General features: G+C 54.3%; 7 protein-coding genes across 7 annotated transcripts; 3 read left to right on the forward strand and 4 right to left on the reverse strand.

The window, feature by feature from the left end:
* Positions 1–24: 24 nt before the first annotated feature.
* On the reverse strand, positions 25–2,540 carry QC764_606530 (uncharacterized protein; the record flags this gene model as incomplete). The annotated part of the gene is made up of 2 exons (XM_062949153.1): positions 25–1,641; positions 1,761–2,540. 2 exons carry the CDS (start codon positions 2,538–2,540, stop codon positions 25–27), a joined length of 2,397 nt encoding a protein of 798 aa, XP_062797810.1.
* Positions 2,541–4,616: 2,076 nt separating this feature from the next.
* On the reverse strand, positions 4,617–5,472 carry QC764_606540 (uncharacterized protein; the record flags this gene model as incomplete). The annotated part of the gene is made up of 2 exons (XM_062949154.1): positions 4,617–5,182; positions 5,421–5,472. The coding sequence occupies 2 exons, from the start codon at positions 5,470–5,472 to the stop codon at positions 4,617–4,619; spliced, it is 618 nt and encodes a 205-aa protein (XP_062797811.1).
* A 648-nt stretch (positions 5,473–6,120) lies between these two features.
* ADA2 (Transcriptional adapter ada2) lies at positions 6,121–8,389 on the reverse strand (the record flags this gene model as incomplete). The annotated part of the gene is made up of 2 exons (XM_062949155.1): positions 7,744–8,389; positions 6,121–7,614 (listed from the first exon to the last, which is right to left on the reverse strand). The coding sequence occupies exons 1-2, from the start codon at positions 7,834–7,836 to the stop codon at positions 6,121–6,123; spliced, it is 1,587 nt and encodes a 528-aa protein (XP_062797812.1). The 5' UTR covers positions 7,837–8,389.
* A 148-nt stretch (positions 8,390–8,537) lies between these two features.
* On the forward strand, positions 8,538–10,130 carry GAL7 (galactose-1-phosphate uridyl transferase; the record flags this gene model as incomplete). The annotated part of the gene is made up of 3 exons (XM_062949156.1): positions 8,538–8,956; positions 9,011–9,843; positions 9,907–10,130. The coding sequence occupies exons 1-3, from the start codon at positions 8,856–8,858 to the stop codon at positions 10,128–10,130; spliced, it is 1,158 nt and encodes a 385-aa protein (XP_062797813.1). The 5' UTR covers positions 8,538–8,855.
* Positions 10,131–10,180: 50 nt separating this feature from the next.
* On the reverse strand, positions 10,181–11,128 carry ERG28 (ergosterol biosynthesis protein). The gene is made up of 2 exons (XM_062949157.1): positions 10,798–11,128; positions 10,181–10,729 (listed from the first exon to the last, which is right to left on the reverse strand). The coding sequence occupies exons 1-2, from the start codon at positions 10,861–10,863 to the stop codon at positions 10,280–10,282; spliced, it is 516 nt and encodes a 171-aa protein (XP_062797814.1). The 5' UTR covers positions 10,864–11,128; the 3' UTR covers positions 10,181–10,279.
* Positions 11,129–11,298: 170 nt separating this feature from the next.
* Positions 11,299–12,659, forward strand: QC764_606580 (uncharacterized protein; the record flags this gene model as incomplete). Its single annotated transcript, XM_062949158.1, has 2 exons — positions 11,299–11,466; positions 11,532–12,659. 2 exons carry the CDS (start codon positions 11,299–11,301, stop codon positions 12,384–12,386), a joined length of 1,023 nt encoding a protein of 340 aa, XP_062797815.1. The 3' UTR covers positions 12,387–12,659.
* A 196-nt stretch (positions 12,660–12,855) lies between these two features.
* Positions 12,856–17,958, forward strand: QC764_606590 (uncharacterized protein). Its single transcript, XM_062949159.1, has 3 exons — positions 12,856–13,554; positions 13,611–16,762; positions 16,825–17,958. Exons 1-3 carry the CDS (start codon positions 13,260–13,262, stop codon positions 17,623–17,625), a joined length of 4,248 nt encoding a protein of 1,415 aa, XP_062797816.1. The 5' UTR covers positions 12,856–13,259; the 3' UTR covers positions 17,626–17,958.
* Positions 17,959–18,340: the final 382 nt, after the last annotated feature.

Genomic DNA, 18,340 nt, shown 5'->3' on the forward strand with positions numbered 1-18,340 from the left:
CCACTTTCGGCATGCCCCAGAGCCTCAAATAAACTCCCCACTTCCCCCTCCCGTCCCCGTCCTCTTATGATTATGCGGCTGCGGTGGCGGTTTACTATCCGCCCTCCCTCTCCTCCTCCCCTTCTTATCACTCCCTGACCCAGAACTACTCCCCCCACTCCCACTCCCACTCCCACTCCCACTCCCACTCCTCTCCCTCGGCCTCTCCTTCTCCCCCTCCATACTCCTCCGCTCCTTAAACCTCTGCCTCCTCTCCTCATAAGCCTTCAGCTCATCCTTTTCCACATCTTTTTCCGTCTTCTTCCTCGGAGGGGAAACATTAGTATACCCCTGCGTAATACTATGCCCATACTCCCTCGCCTTCCTATCACCCCCATCCCCCCCAACAAAAGGTCTCTTCTCCTGAACATGCTGCTGCTCATCCTCGCTGTCCTCCTCTTCCTCCTCTTCGGAAAACCGCTGAATCTGCAGAGCAGGCATCGACTTGGCGGCCAAAGGATGGGGCTTAACCAGCCCTAACCTCTCCTCCTCCGTCGCGCCCGTGATGCGCACCTGAGGGGACGAGTACCCCCTCGAGTTGAGCCCGCTTCTCTGCGGGCTGCCGCCACTCTCCAACGCCCCGTCGATGGACTGGGCTTGGTTGCGTTTGAAAATGTTTTGAAAGGAAAACTGGCGCTTTGCAGAGTGAGGCGGGGGGGTGGGTGGTGATGGGAGGGGGTGTTCGCCCTCGTTGTATTCCGGGAACTGGACCCGCCGTTTGGAACTCGAGGCGCTAGCTGTCGTCCCTGATCTGGTTTGTCTTGCTGCTCCCAGTGGGTGCAGAAAATCATCTGATGGGTTGTTGGAAGAAGCGGGATTGTCCTGACCTGGCACTGCTATCGAGGTCAACTGGACGGGGTGCATTGGGCTTTGCACCTTTGTGGTGGAGGGGTTGTTGCTGGGCTTGTAGTCGGGGTGCCCTGGGAGGAGGGCAGACCGGGCGCGGCTGCGGATCGTGCCCATTATGCTAGAGAGGGCAGGCGAGACAGGTCTACTCGCCTCGGCGAGTTCCTCCTCGGTGGGGAAGTGTGACCAGCCGAGTGGAGGGTGAGGTGTAGGAGGAGCGAGAAAGGGGGCGCCAGAGGGCGCGGGGGAGGCACCAACACCGGTGCCGGGACGAGTGCGGTGACTGCTGAAGGTTCCGGTGCGCCTTCTTCGTAGACCGTCCCATTCGTAGAGAGGAGCTCCATTTTCGCTGACAGGGGCAAGACTCTCTTGAATCTTCTCCTCGTGCAATCGTTTGAGCTCCTCCAATTCCATCTTTTGTCTCGCGGATGACAGGCGCCTGACAATGGCAGCGGTGCCTCTAATGGCGTCCGCCTTGGGCTCGGTTTCGGGCTGGGGCTGCTCGGCAATGGTCTGGATTTGGTCGAGGTCACCGGCAAAGACGGCAGTGTCTGGGACGTCCTTGGCGGACTTGGACAGCTGCAGGAGAACAACCCCCGAGCAAATAACCAAGAATCCCATCACCACGGTGATAATCGATGTCGGTGTGCCATTGAAACCTCTAAACAGGATTGCCGAGGTGATAATGGTGGTACTGGTAAAGTAGACATAATAGGTGGGGGTAACCAAGGCGGCGTTGAATAAATTGAGCGCTTTCTGCATAAAGGTGTCAAAACTCCCGTCGGGTCCAGGGGTGGCAAGAAGGATTTGCAAAGGATTTCACCAAAGCCCCGTCGGTGTCGTTGGAAAAGGGGGTATATAAGGGAGGCACTCACGTTGAGGTAAATAATCTCGGTCAAGAGCGTAGCAATAACGAAAACCAACAACACATACAAAAACCACTGGTTGAACTGAGGCTTTCCTCCCGCCTGGGCGATGATGGCGGCTCCCAGGCCCTGCGTCGCCACAACGCTCAGTCCGCCGATCCAACTGCAGATGGAAATGTACACCATCATATTCTTGGCGCCATACTTTGGTCCCAGCCAAAATGCGACAATAGCGCTGCCGACGATAATGACGCCCGCATAACTCAAAAACAGCGGATGTACGACGAAGCCTTGCATGTCCTGGATGTCCTTAACAGCCGATGTTTGCGGTGCATTCATGACGATGACAACCGACCCAACGATACACAGAAAACAAGCAACCTTGCCGACCATGCTCAAGCGCTCCTTCAAGAAAATGGCCGACAAGATGGTGGTGATGACGACCGACAGGGCTCCCAGAGGGGTGACCAGAATGGCATCGGTGAAGGCGTACGCAGCGAAATTGAGTCCCTCGCCCAAGATCATCAGGACCATGCCCGCCCACCAGTAAAAGTTCTTGAGATACCCATATCCCTCGCCAGCCACCTCGTTGTACTTTTCGTTGGCGCGAAGCAGGCCGACCTTTTTGAGCACGAACGAGGTACCGATGAAGGCGCCGGAGCCAATGGCGAGGCCTATGCCGATCGCCTTGAACACGGGTGGTCTCTCGGAGGCGGGTGGCCCGGCGCCGCCGCCGGCGCGGATGTAGAGTTGTTGCACATGGTCGATCGCCTGTGCTGCATGCTCCATGGTGTGGGTTGCGCTGGTCGTTGGCGCAACAAGCGACTCGACCGTCGCTGACCTGGTTCGAATACCGAGGGTTCTTCTATCGCTGGTCTCTCGAGCAGTCTCTGGTCTGAGGCGCAGCTATTACGGTTGGAAGAGAGGTTTCGCAAAGGTGGTTTGCGTTATCAGGTGCGATGGAGGAAGCGGCATGAACTTTTCGTATTTGCTCTCGGAATACAAACGATTGACAACACAGGGAACTAGAACGGGCCAAGTAAGGTGTTCGTAGGGGAATGATTCGGGGTGTGGGAACAGGTTGAGACGATGGTTGTGCGAGAGCAGGCGATATCGCGCGCTGGGTGTCTGTCGAGTCTCGCTCCTGGTTGCTGGTGCAATGACGACGACCTTGTTCGACAGGGGGGGAGTGAGATGGAGCTCTCCACACCAAAAAAAAAAACAAAAAACACAAAGCAGCTTCAGGGACTGAAACAACCAAATCAACACTGCGAAAAATGCAAGAAATCGCAAAGACACCAAGACACAGGAAGGTCGAGAACAGAGATTGGGATGATGGAACGGAGGACCCTTTGACGCCCAGCGACGCACAAGGGACACCGGCGCAAAAACTTGCTTGCACCAGAGGGGGCAGGTGCAGGCCGCAGACTGGGGGGGTTGAGGTGGTGGGGTTTCTGCGCCACCAGCTTGGGGTTCTGGGCTTCTGGCCCGGTAACCGAACCGTTGACCCCTGCCCGCCCAAAACTGTGGGGTTCGCTTCGTTTTGGGCAGTTCAATCGTGAAACCACTGATCGCAAGACTTTACTTTTATATCTTCTACAACAACTCAACTCTTTTATCGTGCTGTTGGCGTCATGTTTATTCTGTTCGTATGTACTCAAAATCATACCATTGCTAGCCTCCTCTTTCCTCCTCACTTCTCCTCCCCTCCCCTCGTATTCTCCCCCACCTATCCCGCTCATAGCTCCGTGACTTCACTCCACTCTTCAGCTCCTCTCCTGTGCAGCTGCATCTGCAATCTGCATCTAGCGATAGGCGTATCATCCGTCTTTCCCCCCAGTTTCCCCCGTAGTCTATCACTCTATCTCTAGATAGAATCCCCCTTCGCCGTGCAGCTGCGCAAAGGGTCGTCGTCATTCAGTGGCATCAGTGGCTAACCGCCATACCACCCTGAGCGAGCGCCTCGCCAGACAGTGACGATGATGTCAACTGGGCCACGGAACACGTGCAGATCCCCAGGATTGATAGGGTGGCACGCCTTGGATGTGAGACCTGGTTTCGCAGCCACATGCATGAGTGATCTTCCAATTGATGGCTTGCCAATCAATCCTTGGTCGCCCGTTGACAAGCTTTTGACCCGGGCCCGTTTGACGGTTGGCATCCAATGTCCAACGCCGGCCGGGCCTTTTTTTCGTCTGATGTTGTTGGCACCGAGTCCCCGGAGTTGTATGCCCGATGGGTAAACATAGCTGTCGGACACGGGTTGATAGTGCAGCCCGGGTAAAGGGATGCAGGCCGAGCACAGCACCAACACCGAACCCAACACTTTAGATAATCAATGGCATCTTTTATTAGGCCAACGGACCACAGTCGAATGTTGGACACTTCCACATGCAACGGAAAACGTCTCAACGATGGGCAACCTGCACTAACAGATTTCGGTGGAGTGTGCGCGAGGATCTGTTAGTGGGCTACCCCTGAACCCCTGACGAGCAACCAAGAGTCTCAACAGTCGCCCGAGCACAACACCAAGCGCTTGGAACTGGATATTTCCAACTTATCTCCAGTATAAACGCCTGGAGCTTACTACCAAGGCAAAACACCCCCATCCCACCTCCAAAACTGCCCCGAATTTTCCATCGTCAGCTTGTCAATCTACCTTGATGTCAGCACTTCTCCAACTATGATACTAAGGGTAACATACCTGCTCAACAACCCCCCTCGCACTCTCCCCCACCCCCAAAGGCGGCCCCGCCTCAAACCCAACCGCATCCGCCAGCCCCTGTCCCATCTCCGTTTTCACCCACCTAGGTAGGTACTCATCATCAGCATCTCCATTCCCACTCCCAACACTTGACAGAAAACTCACCCCGGATGAACGACCCCAACCACCACCCCCTTTTGCTGCATCTTAAGTTCCGCCCTCAACTTCATCACCCACCACCCCACCCCACATTTACTCAACCCATACCCTCCACAAACCAACATCCCCCCCTCCACCTCCCCCTCCGGTGTCACCAAACCCCCTATACTCCCCACCGAACTCCCAATCACGACAAATTTCCCTCCTTCCTTCTCCAACAGCGGCCATAGTGCTTTGAACAATCTGATTGGGCCGAGGGTGTTGACATTAAGGTCAGCGAGGTACTCTTCCTCTGTCGTGTCAAAGACTGATTTAAAACCTGTGGCCGAACCGGCGTTTGCGATGAGGGTGTTGATGTGGGTGATGCCGAGGGGTTGGAGGCGGGAGGGTAGGGTAGATGATGATATCTCATCTTTTGCGTCGTCGAGAAGAATAGGGATGACGCAGCTGGTGGCATGGTGGAGGGTTGTAGCATCGAAGGGGGAGGGAGTGGAAAAGGAGCGGGTTGTGGCGATGATGGTTGTTTTGGGACGGGCGGAGAGGAGTTTGACGATGGCGAGGCCGATCCCTGATAAAAGGAGGAAGGTTAGTTAGTTGGGTGGTGCTTGATATTGGTGGGTGGGTGGTGGGTGACAAATACTGGGGGCGAACAGAAAAAGGTATGAGGAGCTATAAAGAGACTGTGAAAGTGTTATGGAAGGGGGCAGTGGTAAAGGGTTAATGCAAAAGGCAGATGAGGGAGATGACGCGGGGTTGGGATGTGCCAAGATGGCAGTGTCAGCAAAGAAAAAGGGGTAAGTAAATACCCCTATTCGCCCCAGTGACCAAGTAAACAGTGTTGGAAGAGTGATCGGCCATTTTGCTTGGGTTGACAGCGGCGACAACGACAAAAACGCTGCAATACTGTCAAGGTCAATTGCGTACAACACAAAGAAGATGAGCAAAGGATGGAGCAGACACTGAGAGGTAGAGCAAGCAATGGAGAGGGTAGCAAGCGAACAAGACAATACAGCTGAAGCCGACCGACAAGTGTGATCTCACGAGAACCACGGCACAGAGAGAAAGGGAAAAAGAAAAGAGGAGAACAGGATGAGGAACAAAAAAGAATGGTTTAAATACCCTGAGACAGAACCCGCAACCAATGATATTCCCCCTCATCATGCGTGACCACCCATCCATCCATTGCTGCCCTCGGGGCTGTCGCGTCGGGCGGGTGCGAGTTGGTCCGAGAGGAAGGGCTTGGCCGCATTGTCATCACTCATCCCGTCCGCCACACCGAAGCGCATTTCCAAAATGATCCAGAACGATACCAGAAAACATCTTCAATTGCATGCCATCTGCGATCGCATGAATAAAGTACAGAATAGTCTCAACAATCCCACCCAAAACGCACTGTCCGCCCAATGTGGTATCCCGCTCATAACCAAAAACGCCAGAGTACTCCAGCCCTAACATAGGAACGAAAAGGATAAAGATGTCATATACATTCCCACAAATAAGGAGAGGTCAAGCCTTGATGACCCATCCAGCATTCACCATAAAGTCAAAGATGCGCCCTCCCTTTTGTGTATCCAGCCTGCAGATTTCCTTGGCCTGCTTCTTCTTCAAGCTGCCGTTGCTCTTGACGGCCTCCTTCAAAATCTGCTCCTTGATCATCAGATAAGGCTTCGGCTGCAAGCGCAACGTCTCGCAGAGCTTCGCTTCCTCCGGTGTCAAAAGATGGAGATCAGGCGCGTTGTCTTGCGATAACGGCAATGGCTGGATGCCTGGAATCGGTTGCGCCACAAACTTCTGTTTCGCTGGCGTGCCATTGGCAACCACCATGCTGCCTCCGTTGATGTGGTTCCCGTTGACCTGGTTCTCCTTGCCCTCGATCTTGATCCCGCCATTCACCGCATCGCCATTTGTGCCTCCGACTGACGCTGCCGACCGGATGGGAAGCTCTGGCGCAACCAGCAGGGCGGCGCCGCTTGGTGGTTCCGGTGGTGGCTGGTTCTTGCCACGTTGGTTTGCTGCTAGGCGGTCTCGGTCCATGGATCCCATAGGTATCGACTTCTGAATCCGCAATGCCTTCTCCTGCTCGTACTTCTCGCCGCTCTTGAGGTCACCAATGCGCATGCTTCGCCATTCTTGCAACTGAGCAATGGCTTGCCGTAGGTTGAGTTCGTCAATCAGCCCCTGACAAAAATTCTCGAAATCTTCCCGGTTCATCATGCGCGCGAACGGCTTCGCCTTGTTGATCAGGTCTCTCTCTTCCTTGGACCGCTTCTTTTCTATTTTGCTGTTTTCTCGGTAATCCAAAAGATTGTGTTCGAAGATGACCTTCTTCCGTTCGGCTCTCTGTGTTAACCTGCAGTTGTAGATTTCCATAACTGTGAGCTTGAGCTCCATCTCTGGCTCGAGCTCGCCGGTGCGTGGGTTGATGCCATCGCCTGGGTCGAATTGCATAAGTTGTACTGCTTCTTCGGCCTCGTTGGCATATTCTGTCTCGAACTCCAATCGACCGGGCATGTACCCCTGGATTTCGTGACAAGACGGCACACTAGCCGTCGGTTTCGTCTTTGGTTGCAGAGCTGGGGCATTCTTTGCAGCCTCTCGTCGCTCTTCGATCCTGCGCTTCTTGCGAGACTGGAACTCTTCTCTCGAAATCTCGTTTGCCAGTTCCATATCGTGAGGGCTGCATCGTTTCGGAAGCGGAAAGTTTTCGGACTCGATGTACACCTTGTAATAGTGGTCGCGAACCTCATCCTTGCTACGGTAGCCACCAATATGATCGGCAATGTCGGCCCAGGACCCTAAGCCATATATCTCGGCTCCTTCTAGGAGTAGCAGTTCCTCGTCGGCGCCCCATTCGCGATCAAATATGGGGAAGGAATTCTGTTCGATAACTCGGAAGGGGTGGGTGGCAGGCTGGTGGGAACCGCTGGAGGAGCCATTGGCGAAGCATTGTACACAAAGATCGTACTCATTGCAAGCGCTGTGTGCGCATCGTATCCGGACCTGCCGGGAAAGCTGTTAGCTTGGGGATGCTCGACGGTTGTGTTGTCGACCCCACAGTTGCTCCGACAGGAGACGAGATGCGACTCGAGCCGGCCATCGCGGGGTAGTAACGGCAGCTGGATAACTTACAGTAGAAGTGATGTCTGCAGAGCAAACGTCGCAAACATACTTGACACCGCCCTCGCCGCCTCTGGCAGCAATCTTTTTGCGAATGACACCCATTGTGAGTGTGACGAGACGGGCTGGCGCGGGCGTGGGCGCGAAATGATGCGGATGCGGATGGAGAGCTGTCTTTTGGTGGAGCGACAACTATTGGACAGGGGCCAAGCAAAGACAATCGATGAATCAAGCACGCCTAAAACTGCCAAAAGGCACGCGGAAAACCCACGGGAAAGCGGGAATGTGATTGCGCATACAGGAAAGAGATGGAGGCGACGCGTATTTTTGATGATTCTTGGTGGTGAGGGATCCGAATTTGATGGAATGGGCGCGTGTGGTGATGGACATTGATGTTGCGATCGAGGGTCAATCCTGGACAAGGCAGCTGCGCGATGCCACTTTGGGGACACGGGCCTTTGCGGAGAAGCTGCCGAGGATCAGCCGGCCTTGGAATGTGTCAGCCGGCCTGGTCTGTGCATCGCTTCGGCCTGTCCCTTCCCCGAGCTGTCGGCGGATGATGTCACAACCCTAACCCATTGCTAGCCGCACATCGTCGAACGAGTTGTTGCTTCAGAGCTGTTCGCCCTGGTTAATCTTTACGTTATACACAATTACGAGAGTGTAGGTTGGGAGTACGGCGGCATTGTCGCTTGACCAGCGATCTGGTATAAATTTGATATGATCACATGCTTCGTAACTCAGGCAGGACCTTGACATGATGGGGAGTAAGGCATGAGCAGCTTTTCCCGTAGAGCTCTTTGCAACAGAACATGATTCCCGGAAATTGAAAACTCAATGGCACACAAGTGCGGCACTAATTAATACCGCCGGAACAGCGCCGAATCTGCGAATCTGAAAATTCGATCTCATCCAGTGACCCCGCCTCGTGCTGTCGCCAAACTGGCAAGTGTGACCCAGCAGTGTGGGCGCGGGGTTATTTGCTGCAAGATGCTGTGAGAACAACCCAATGCAAACGCCGCTTCTTCTCATCGCAGACCCTGCATATTAGTAGTGCTTCGACTGCATCTTATTCCTTTCCATCAACCTCACCTCATCGAGATTCACAGTCACCTCTTTAAAAGATGCCAGACGAAGTGCTCAACGATATCTCCCACCGGCGGTACAACCCCCTCACCGGATCATGGCTGCTGGTCTCCCCTCACCGGACTAAGAGGCCATGGCAGTAAGTGAAACCTCTTCATACACCTGACGGCCAATCAACTCACGGTTCCTGTAGAGGAGCACAAGAAACCCCCTCCAAGAATACCCTCCCCTCGTACGACCCCAAGTGCTACCTCTGCCCCGGCAACAAACGTGCCCAAGGAGACAGCAACCCCCGCTACAAAAACACATTCGCCTTTGTCAACGACTACTCCGCCGTCAAGGAAACCCAGCAAGACTACCATCCGGAAACCAACAAGGACGATGTTGCCTCCCTCCTCCTCCAAGCCCGTCCCGTCACCGGCAGGTGCTACGTCCTCACTTTCTCCGCCAAACACGACGCCACCCTCGCTGATATGACCCCCGAGGAAATTGTCCCCGTAATTAACACATGGACACGTATCTACGCCTCCCACCTCTCCCCCTCCCACCCTCTCAATGGCCAAGCCGCCTATGTCCTCTCCACTATCCCAGAGAACCCAGACGGCGAAGTGACCCCCCCAAAGCACCAGCTCAAGAACATGCAAATATTTGAGAACAAAGGCGCTGCCATGGGCTGCTCAAACCCTCATCCTCACTGCCAGATCTGGACTACCAGCACCCTCCCTGAAGAACCAGGGAAGGAGTTGGTTAATATGAGGAAATACAAGTCCGACACAGGCCGGCATCTGCTAGGCGATTACGTCAAGCTTGAGCTAGAGAAGAAGGAGAGACTAGTCTGGGAAAATGACTCCTTTGTTGTTGTCTGCCCGTGGTGGGCTCTGTGGCCGTTTGAGGTGCTCATCATTTCCAAGCGTCATGTGAGGGCGCTGGTGGATCTGGATGATAAGGAACGGTTGGAGTTTGCGCAGGCGGTGCAAGAGGTCGCGAGGAGGTACGATAATTTGTTTGAGACGAATTTTCCTTACAGTAAGTTTTCCTACCCTGATGGTGAGTGTGTAGGGGATGGGTCTGTTGACATCTCAACAATAGGTTCTGGCATTCATCAGGCGCCGCTGGATTGCACGGAAGAGGAGGCGGAGATGAGCTGGTTCCACATGCACTTTTACCCTCCGTTGCTGAGGTCGGCCACGGTGAAGAAGTTTTTGGTTGGGTATGAGCTTATGGCTGAGCCGCAGAGGGACATTACGCCGGAGCAGGCGGCTGCGAAGTTGAGGGATTGTGGAGGGGAGTTGTACCGCAAGTCGCTGCAGTGAGAAAGGCAACAACAGGTGGTATTATTGATATTAGACAGCTGCTAGACGCCTGATTACGGAGTCCCTATAAACACGAGGGGATGCTCGTTTCCGTGTTGTATTATACAACCTTTTTTAACACAAATACTCCTGACCCCCTTTCAGCTCACTTAGACAACGTAGTTGCTGTACTGGAGCAGCATCCAAGTGGTACCGCCGTAGGCAGCGAGGAAGGGGAAGATTTGAGGCCCGCTGAACCGGATGGTCTTGAAGATGAGCATCTCAGAGGTGAAGTGAACGGCGGCAATGACGTGGGTGAGGATGCCCATCTGGTACAGAGCGTAGTTCTCGGGTTGGTAGCTGGCGTAGAGCCGGATGATGCCAGCGACGAAGGTGTAGGTGCCAAAGACACGAGCGGCCAGGGGAGTGACCTGGTCCTTGGCCTTCTCGGCGTCCTTGCCGGAGGCGGGCTTGAGGATGTTGGTGCTGTCCTCGGGGCTGTGCTTGCCCGTGGCTGGGGGCAGCGCGTGGTTCGGGACGAAGCGGCCGTTGTAGATGCGCCGGGTGTAGTGGAGGGTTACGTAGTTTTGGAGAGCGTTGCCCATGGACACGATGGAGATCTAGAAGGAGGATTGATGTTAGTGTTGATGCCGTGTTGGTCCGAGGGTTCCCGGCAGGTGCGACTTACGAACCACAGGTAATAGGGGAGGATGCCCTTTTCTCCCGAGGGGAGGAATGCTTTGAGTTGGTCCATTTTGGCGATTGAGGTGATAGAATGTCGATTGACTAGGCAAGGAACGGTGATGTTGTTCAGTGACCGTGTCGTCTTCCAGCCAGCAATCTTAAGATTGGACCAACAGCCTCAAAAGTCGTCCAATGAATTGAACACCATCTGAGGTGTGCCAAGACACTGCTCAGCTCAGGCCCAAGCTAGGGGACGTGTTTCCACTGTCAGGGGTCTCCTTTGGAGGCAATCGCCATTGGCCGAAGCTCGGCGGCGGCCCCGCAGCGGGATGGACGGTGGGTGGTCACAAAAATTTCCCTGGCGGGACCCCCAACATTTTTTGGGGGAAGCGCGTTTCTCGTCTCCAAGCCCGAGCCATCCGGACCCTTTCAACCTTATTTCAGGACAAGACACCACTACATCCAGGGACATCGCTATCTCGGAATACGCACGGCGATCAGACACATGGCTTCGCAAATAACCCAGCTCCTGGAGAAGGCTCTCCACTTCTGGAATGCTGTCCCTCAGCCACTCCAGTACACCTTTGCTGCTCTCGGCGCTCTCTACGTTCTGAGGGGCGCTCTCAGCTTCGTCCGCCTCCTCTTGAACTCATTCATCCTCAGCGGTCCCAACGTAGGTGGCTTCACCATTGGACAAAATTACACCAGAAGCATGCTAACCTCTCAATTTCGGAACAGCTTCGCAAGTATGGCAAGAAGGGCACCTGGGCCGTTGTCACCGGTGCGTCTGATGGTCTCGGCAAGGAGTTCGCCTCTCAGCTCGCCTCCAAGGGCTTCAACCTCGTCCTCGTCTCCCGCACCCAGTCTAAGCTCGATGCTCTCGCCAAGGAGTTGCGTTTGAAGTGGTCCGGTCTCGAGACCAAGGTTCTCGCCATGGATTTCTCCCAGGACAACGATGAGGACTACGAGCGCCTGGCCAAGCTGATTGCTGGTCTTGATGTCGGTATCTTGATCAACAACGTCGGCCAGTCCCACAGCATCCCCGTATCCTTCCTCGATACCGAGAAGACCGAGCTCCAGAACATTGTCACCATCAACTGCCTCGGCACTCTCAAGACCACCAAGGTCGTTGCTCCCATCCTCGCTGCGCGCAAGAAGGGTCTCATTCTCACCATGGGCTCCTTCGCCGGCACCATGCCCACCCCCTACCTCGCCACCTACAGCGGCAGCAAGGCTTTCCTCCAGCACTGGAGCTCTTCTCTCGCCTCGGAGCTTGCCCCCCATGGCGTTGATGTTCAGTTTGTCATCTCTTACCTCGTCACCACTGCCATGAGCAAGGTTCGCCGCACCAGCCTCCTCATCCCTGGCCCCAAGCAGTTTGTCAAGGCTGCCCTTGGCAAGATTGGTCTCGACAGCAACGAGAACTTTCCCAACACCTATACCCCCTGGTGGAGCCACAACGTGTTCAAGTGGATCATTGACAGCACTGTTGGCAACACCAGCGCTTTCACCATCTGGCAGAACAGGAAGATGCACGTTGACATCCGCAACCGTGCCCTCCGGAAGGCTGCCCGTGAGGCCAAGAAGCAGTAAAGGGTTGCCTTGGGGATAATGTAAGAGTAATGAAGGCATGGATGGGTTAGGAAAGGAAGAAAAATAGGGTGGCAATGGTATTCATGGAAAAAGCGTCGATTTGGCGGGGTACATGATCAGCCGATGCTTTAGTTTGTAGACTGTTGTAATGACTTCGATTGGTTGTCGAGTTTTTGGATCTGCATAGAAATGGTATAACCATTGGTTCTCTATCTGTTTCTGTGCTATTTGTGAATGACAATGGGTCAGTTGGTCTCCAGTTGCTGTTCTAACACCAATGTCAACAACAAAACAAGCTCTTGGAGCAAGAGGTGACAGTGACGTGGTGGATGTGGTCTGTGCGTGCCGGTTGAGAGCCTGAACTTTGAAGGCGGTGACAGAGAGGGCTGCTCCCAATAAGGCTTAGTGCCTTCTACCGTCCCATGCAGCGCGTTCGCGTGTCCGTGCCATTCAGGTCGCTGCCAATGATCCTTGCTCTCCAAAAATTGTTTACGGCCAGCCTCTTTCTTGTTTCCTGCCACTGACTGCGAAGGCGCCCATTCATCGTGACCACCGTCCCTTGCAACCGAACAATACCACGGCGAGCTTCCCGACAGCCCTGGAAGCATCTATTTGAGCTATAATCGCGATACGAAACACGGCATCTCTACGAAACAGCTGTTGATTGCATCAGCCGGGGATAGAAAGGGCTTGGTTTGGTGTTGGTGTTCGTTCAACTGGCTGTCGCAGGGCCAAGCAGAGGTCAAGAGCCGCAGGAGAACCGAGAGAGACCTTTCATCTCTCGACCTTCAATTGCCTTTCACGAACAGCTCAAAGGACCCCCGCGACCTGGGATGAGATTGTCTGCTATTATATTTGCTCGATACCCCGACAATGGAGCCCTCAACGCCCATGCGCCCCATCCCCGGCGCTTACATTAACACTCCTGCGCCAAACACCACGCGACGACAACTCTTTACCAACAACCCTGGGAATGGTGTGCCACCACCTATGGCACTCCCACCCGCGAACCCAGTTGGCCCCGGCACTCAGGCTCTCGTGACAGGCCAGCTTCCGGCACCGACTGTTGCCCGCGCAGACGTCCCTCTGATCGAAACGGCTGGTCATGTTGTCAACTCAAATCTCCTCAACGATGAAAGCTATCCTGACCTGGACTCATACTGCCGACGTGTGTATCATCTCTACGAGCTTCCGATTATCAGACACTGACAGACCTTGAAATAGCCGGCGCTTCCTCCGAGTATGACATCCATCCGCCGGACAGGCCATGGGCGCCTTTTCAAAAGACCCATATGTACCAAATTCCTGACCAGATCTTCGACTTCCTTAATGGGGGGGAGGTCTTCACGAAACTAGGCCTCTTCCCGGAGCTCGGATATGCCTGGGCCTCCATCGATAGTTCGCTCTTCCTCTGGGACTACACGCATCCCACGCCAGAACTTATCGGGTACGAGGAATTGACCACCACCATCACCGCCGTTGCCCTCGTTGCGCCAAAGCCAGGCGTGTTCGTCAAGACCATTACACATATTCTCGTCATCTCCACAACAACTGATGTTGTTCTTGTTGGTGTGGCGGCCGAGACCAACGCGTCGGGAGCCAAGAAGGTCACGCTCTACCAGACCAAGATGGCTGTGCACCGTGGTGGCAGTGATGTCAGTTACATCGTCGGAACCGCCAATGGGCGCATCTTTGTCGGTGGCGAAACGGACACCGACATCCACGAAATTGTTTACCAGCAAGAAGAGAGATGGTTCTCTAGCAGATGCAGCAAAGTCAACCATACCCATCCCGGCTGGTCCTCTGTTGTACCACTGACCAACTTGCCATTTGGCCCCCGGCCACACGAACACCTCGTGGGTCTCTATGTTGACGATACTCGAAACCTTGTGTACTCGCTATCTGACCGGTCGACCATCCGAACCTATCACATGGAGGGCCCCGAAAAGCTCACCAAGGTGATTGAGAAGGACAAGACCAGCATCCTCCGCGACTTTGCCCACTTGGCAGCCCCATCACCTCTCTTCACCGACAGGACTACCATTGTGTCACTCAGTCCCATCACCGCCACCGAGACGTCGAAACTCCATCTCATGGCTCTCACCGATACTGGCTGTCGCCTTCTTCTCAGCGCCACGAGCGCTGCTTCATACACCATCGGCGGCGGGTCATCCACCCTTCCTCCTCAAAGTATGCAGCTGCAGTTTATCAAGTTCCCTCCCAGGGAGGAGTACCAACGGACTAGGGATCACAGACTCCAACCTATCGAGACGGTACTAGACAAGACATCGCAGCTTCTTGAAATTAGCGCAATGGGTATGCGCTTCCCTCCAGGTTACTTCTTTGACGTCGTCCGTGACAGGACCGCTGCTTCGGACAGGCTTTTTATCTCGGCTCCCGATACGGGCCGGATCAAGTTGACACAGCCTACCTCGGCGCTGAAATACTTTGAGCAGGGCACGTGGATCGACCTCGGCGCTGGCAACCGAACCATTGAGATCGGTTTGACGACCAAGCCTTTCTCGGCAAACAGTCAGCCTCTAGGCTTCGGCAATGAGCTCGCTGTTCAGTTCGACCAGGCTCCCGGGGAGTTTGCGATTCTCACAAACACTGGCGTACACATCATTCGCCGGAGAAGGGTGGTGGATATGCTTGCGACTGCCCTCAGATCTGTCCAAGGTCAGGGCGACGACGTGCTAGAGCTGGAGGTTCGCCACTTTCTTGCTCAGTACGGGAGAGTGGAAACCTGCTCGGCGGCGCTGGCAGTAGCGTGTGGTCAAGGCAACGACTCGCGGACGGGTATTGGGCGATCCTCGGACACCAGCCTTGCAAACCTTGCCCGCTTGGTATTTGTGGAATACGGTGGCCAAGCCAGAGTGGCGGAGTCAGACGGGCGCATGGCCCCTCAGGATTCTGTTAGGTTATCGTCCCGTCACGATGCGTTGGTGCTGTACTTTACCCGCCTTGTCAGGACACTCTGGAAAACCAAGGTCGTCACGATTGCCAAGGACGGCAAGGAGGTGACCTCGACCGTAGACGTCAAGAAACTGGTGCAGGTTCAGGAACAGGTCGACCGTCTGGAGAATTTTTTGGAGACCAACAAGGGCACGATCCAAGGCCTCTCTGGCCCTCCCGGTACTCTGACAAACAGAAACGACGAGATTGCTGCGCAAAAGGAACACCAGGCTTTCCACGGCATGCGTCAGCTCATGAAGAGTGTGACGGAGGGCATTTCCTTCGTCACTATGCTTTTTAGCGAGAGAGTTGCGGATATCTATGGTCGGCTCGAACCTGCCGACCAACAAAGGCTCTCTCAGCTTACCTATGAGCACCTGTTCTCCCAGAAGCCCGGAAAAGACCTCGCAAAGGTGTTGGTCAAAGCAATTGTCAACCGCAATATCGCTAATGGCGCCAATGTGGATACGGTCGCTGATGGCCTAAGGAGACGTTGCGGGAGCTTCTGCTCGCCTGACGATGTGGTCATCTTCAAGGCCCAAGAGCAGTTGCAGCGCGCGAGTGACCAGGTTGCTAATGCCAGCGCCGCTCGTCTGCTGCTGGCCGAGAGTTTGAGACTCTTTCAGGAGGTCGCTGGCAGTCTTTCTGCCGACAACCTCGAGAGGGCTGTTAACCAGTACATCGAGCTCAAGTACTACGCCGGTGCTATTCAGCTGTGCTTGGTGGTTGCCAAGGAAAAGGACCGGGGCAACACTGCATTGACATGGGTGATGGACAACAGGCCGGCGGGTGATGTTCGTGAGAGGGCGTACAATGCCCGGAAGAACTGCTACATCCTGATTCAGCAGGTTCTTGACGCGCTCGAGGGTTACCTCTCCACGGAGCCTGAGACGATTGATGGGCGTCAAACGGTCGCTGCCACCAAGAGGAAAGAGGCCTACGATGTGGTTAACAACTCGGATGATCAAGTGTTTCACATTGACCTGTACGAGTGGTACATCTCCAAGGGCTGGATTGATAGGCTACTTGCCATTGACTCGCCACACGTTGAGGCTTACCTTCGGCAGCTCTCTGAGCAGAATTACACTCATGCTGACCTCCTCTGCCGGTGGTATACTCACCGCAACTTCTTCTTCCAAGCGGCCCAAGTCCAAGCCAACATTGCCAAGTCGGACATGGCCATCCCCATCAAACACCGCATCAAGCTGCTTGGTTTGGCCAAGGCGAATGCCAGTGTCAACACTGCTGGCGTGAGCCGTCAGCAGCAACAAATGTTGAACCATGAGGTGTCTGAAATGCTCGAGATGGCGCACATCCAGGATGATTTGCTACAGAGATTGCTTGCAGACGGCCGGATAGACAACAGCAGGAAGGCCGAGGTCAATGACCATTTGAACGGGCCGATCCTCAGCGTGAACGAGGTACATTCGAGTCCCTTTCGTTTACCAACAAGGACTTGTTTTGCTAACGTTGTGTTTTCTAGCTCTACAATGACTACATTGACCAAGCCGGGTACTACGACCTCAGCCTCTTGATCTTCCACCTTGCCGACTTCCAAAACCACCGCGTCATCGAGGAGACGTGGAGCAACCTCATCCACCAGGTCCACAACGAGACGGAGATCAAGGCGGAGCTGTGGAACAAGCGCGACGGGAATGGGGTACCTGCCGAGCTGCGGGATCAGATCCCCGAGGCTGAGCCGCCGAGGCCGTGGGAGTGTGTAGCGCAGAACGTGCAGATTATTGCTCACCGCGCCTCGCTGGACAGTCTCGTCTTCCCCGTCGACAAGGTCATCCCGATGGTGTGCGGTTATGCGATTGAGTACAACCAGGATTTGGAGAGCCCCAACTGGCCGATGGCGCTGTTTCAGCAGCTTCATGTCCCGCATGCGCTTATTGTGCAGGTGTTGGAGGGGGTGCTGGATGCGCAGGAGGTTCCTTTTGTGGGGAGGAAGAGGAAGAATGTGGCTGGCTGGGTTGTTGCTGTTGTGGAGGATTGGGTGACTTCGATTCAGATGAGGGGGGGGAGGAATTCAGCTGATGCTGGGGGGGTTGGGGTTTGGGTTAGTGAGCTGTTGGGACGGGTGGATGCGTTGCTCAGGCAGTTTCAGTCTGCGGGGGCGAGGACGGAGGCGGATAAGAAGTTGAGAGACGAGGCTGCGCAGTTGAGGGGGGAGTTGGCTACCGTCAAGAGGAGGGTCGATGGGCTTGTAGCGGCGGCGGCGCAGGGGGGGATGGGGGGGAGTGTGATGGGAGGTTTTGGTTTTAGGGGCGGGTTGGCTTAGGAGTCGACTGCTTCTGCTGAGGCTGTTGTGGAGAAGAAAGGGGTGTCACTACCGGGGCGGAGTAAACCCCGTGGGGGGTATCTCGAGGAAGGGAGGAGGAAGAAAACGAGGATGAGACTTGGGTAAATTTATGTGGGAGTTTGAAACATAGATTGATTTTAGGGGAAAGCGAGCGGGAAAAAAAAGTCGAGATGGGAAGGGAATTTGGGAGGAGGTTGTTGTTAGGAGCATGGCTTGTGTAGGCAGGGTTTTTGATGTAATGTGTTGTACATAGTTATGGTGTAGGGATTGTTGGACTTTTTCAATGTCTTGTTTTGTCTAGCTAGTTTGGGGTGTTTTATGGGATTGGGGAGGGGGAGGGAGAAGGGGGGGAGAAAAAAAAATAGACAGTTACGTGTCAATTTTGTGTGTGTTTGAGGGTGATAGTGATGATTTGAGTGAGTGTGAGATTGATGTTTGAATGGGGAGAAAATGTGGTTGGCATGTGTAAAGGGAGAGAACCTTTACGGAGTCCCTTATTTATCTTATCAATACCCCCCTCCCTACCTATTTACTTACCTTTGCTATAATATAGTAAAAAGCCTTAAGAGAAAAATAATAAGCGTTTATTTTATCTTCAAAGGCCCTTGAATTATTTTTCATAGCCTTCAAACTCTATTTCAAAGCTCTTAAACTATCTTTTAAGCCTTTTTACATATCTTTTAAGGCCTCCTAA

Source organism: Podospora pseudoanserina, chromosome 6 (assembly GCF_035222485.1).
Source record: "Podospora pseudoanserina strain CBS 124.78 chromosome 6, whole genome shotgun sequence".
Taxonomy (NCBI): Eukaryota; Fungi; Ascomycota; class Sordariomycetes; order Sordariales; family Podosporaceae; genus Podospora; species Podospora pseudoanserina.

Bases quoted from the DNA above. Each gene is read 5' to 3' on its own strand.
- ERG28 (XM_062949157.1), bottom strand. From the start codon at position 10,863: ATGGACCAACTCAAAGCATTCCTCCCCTCGGGAGAAAAGGGCATCCTC. The intron at 10,730-10,797 runs GTAAGTCGCACC...TCCTCCTTCTAG, and splicing joins TCCCCTATTACCTGTGGTTC to ATCTCCATCGTGTCCATGGG.
- QC764_606590 (XM_062949159.1), top strand. From the start codon at position 13,260: ATGGAGCCCTCAACGCCCATGCGCCCCATCCCCGGCGCTTACATTAAC. The intron at 13,555-13,610 runs GTGTGTATCATC...ACCTTGAAATAG, and splicing joins CCTGGACTCATACTGCCGAC to CCGGCGCTTCCTCCGAGTAT. The intron at 16,763-16,824 runs GTACATTCGAGT...TGTGTTTTCTAG, and splicing joins CGATCCTCAGCGTGAACGAG to CTCTACAATGACTACATTGA.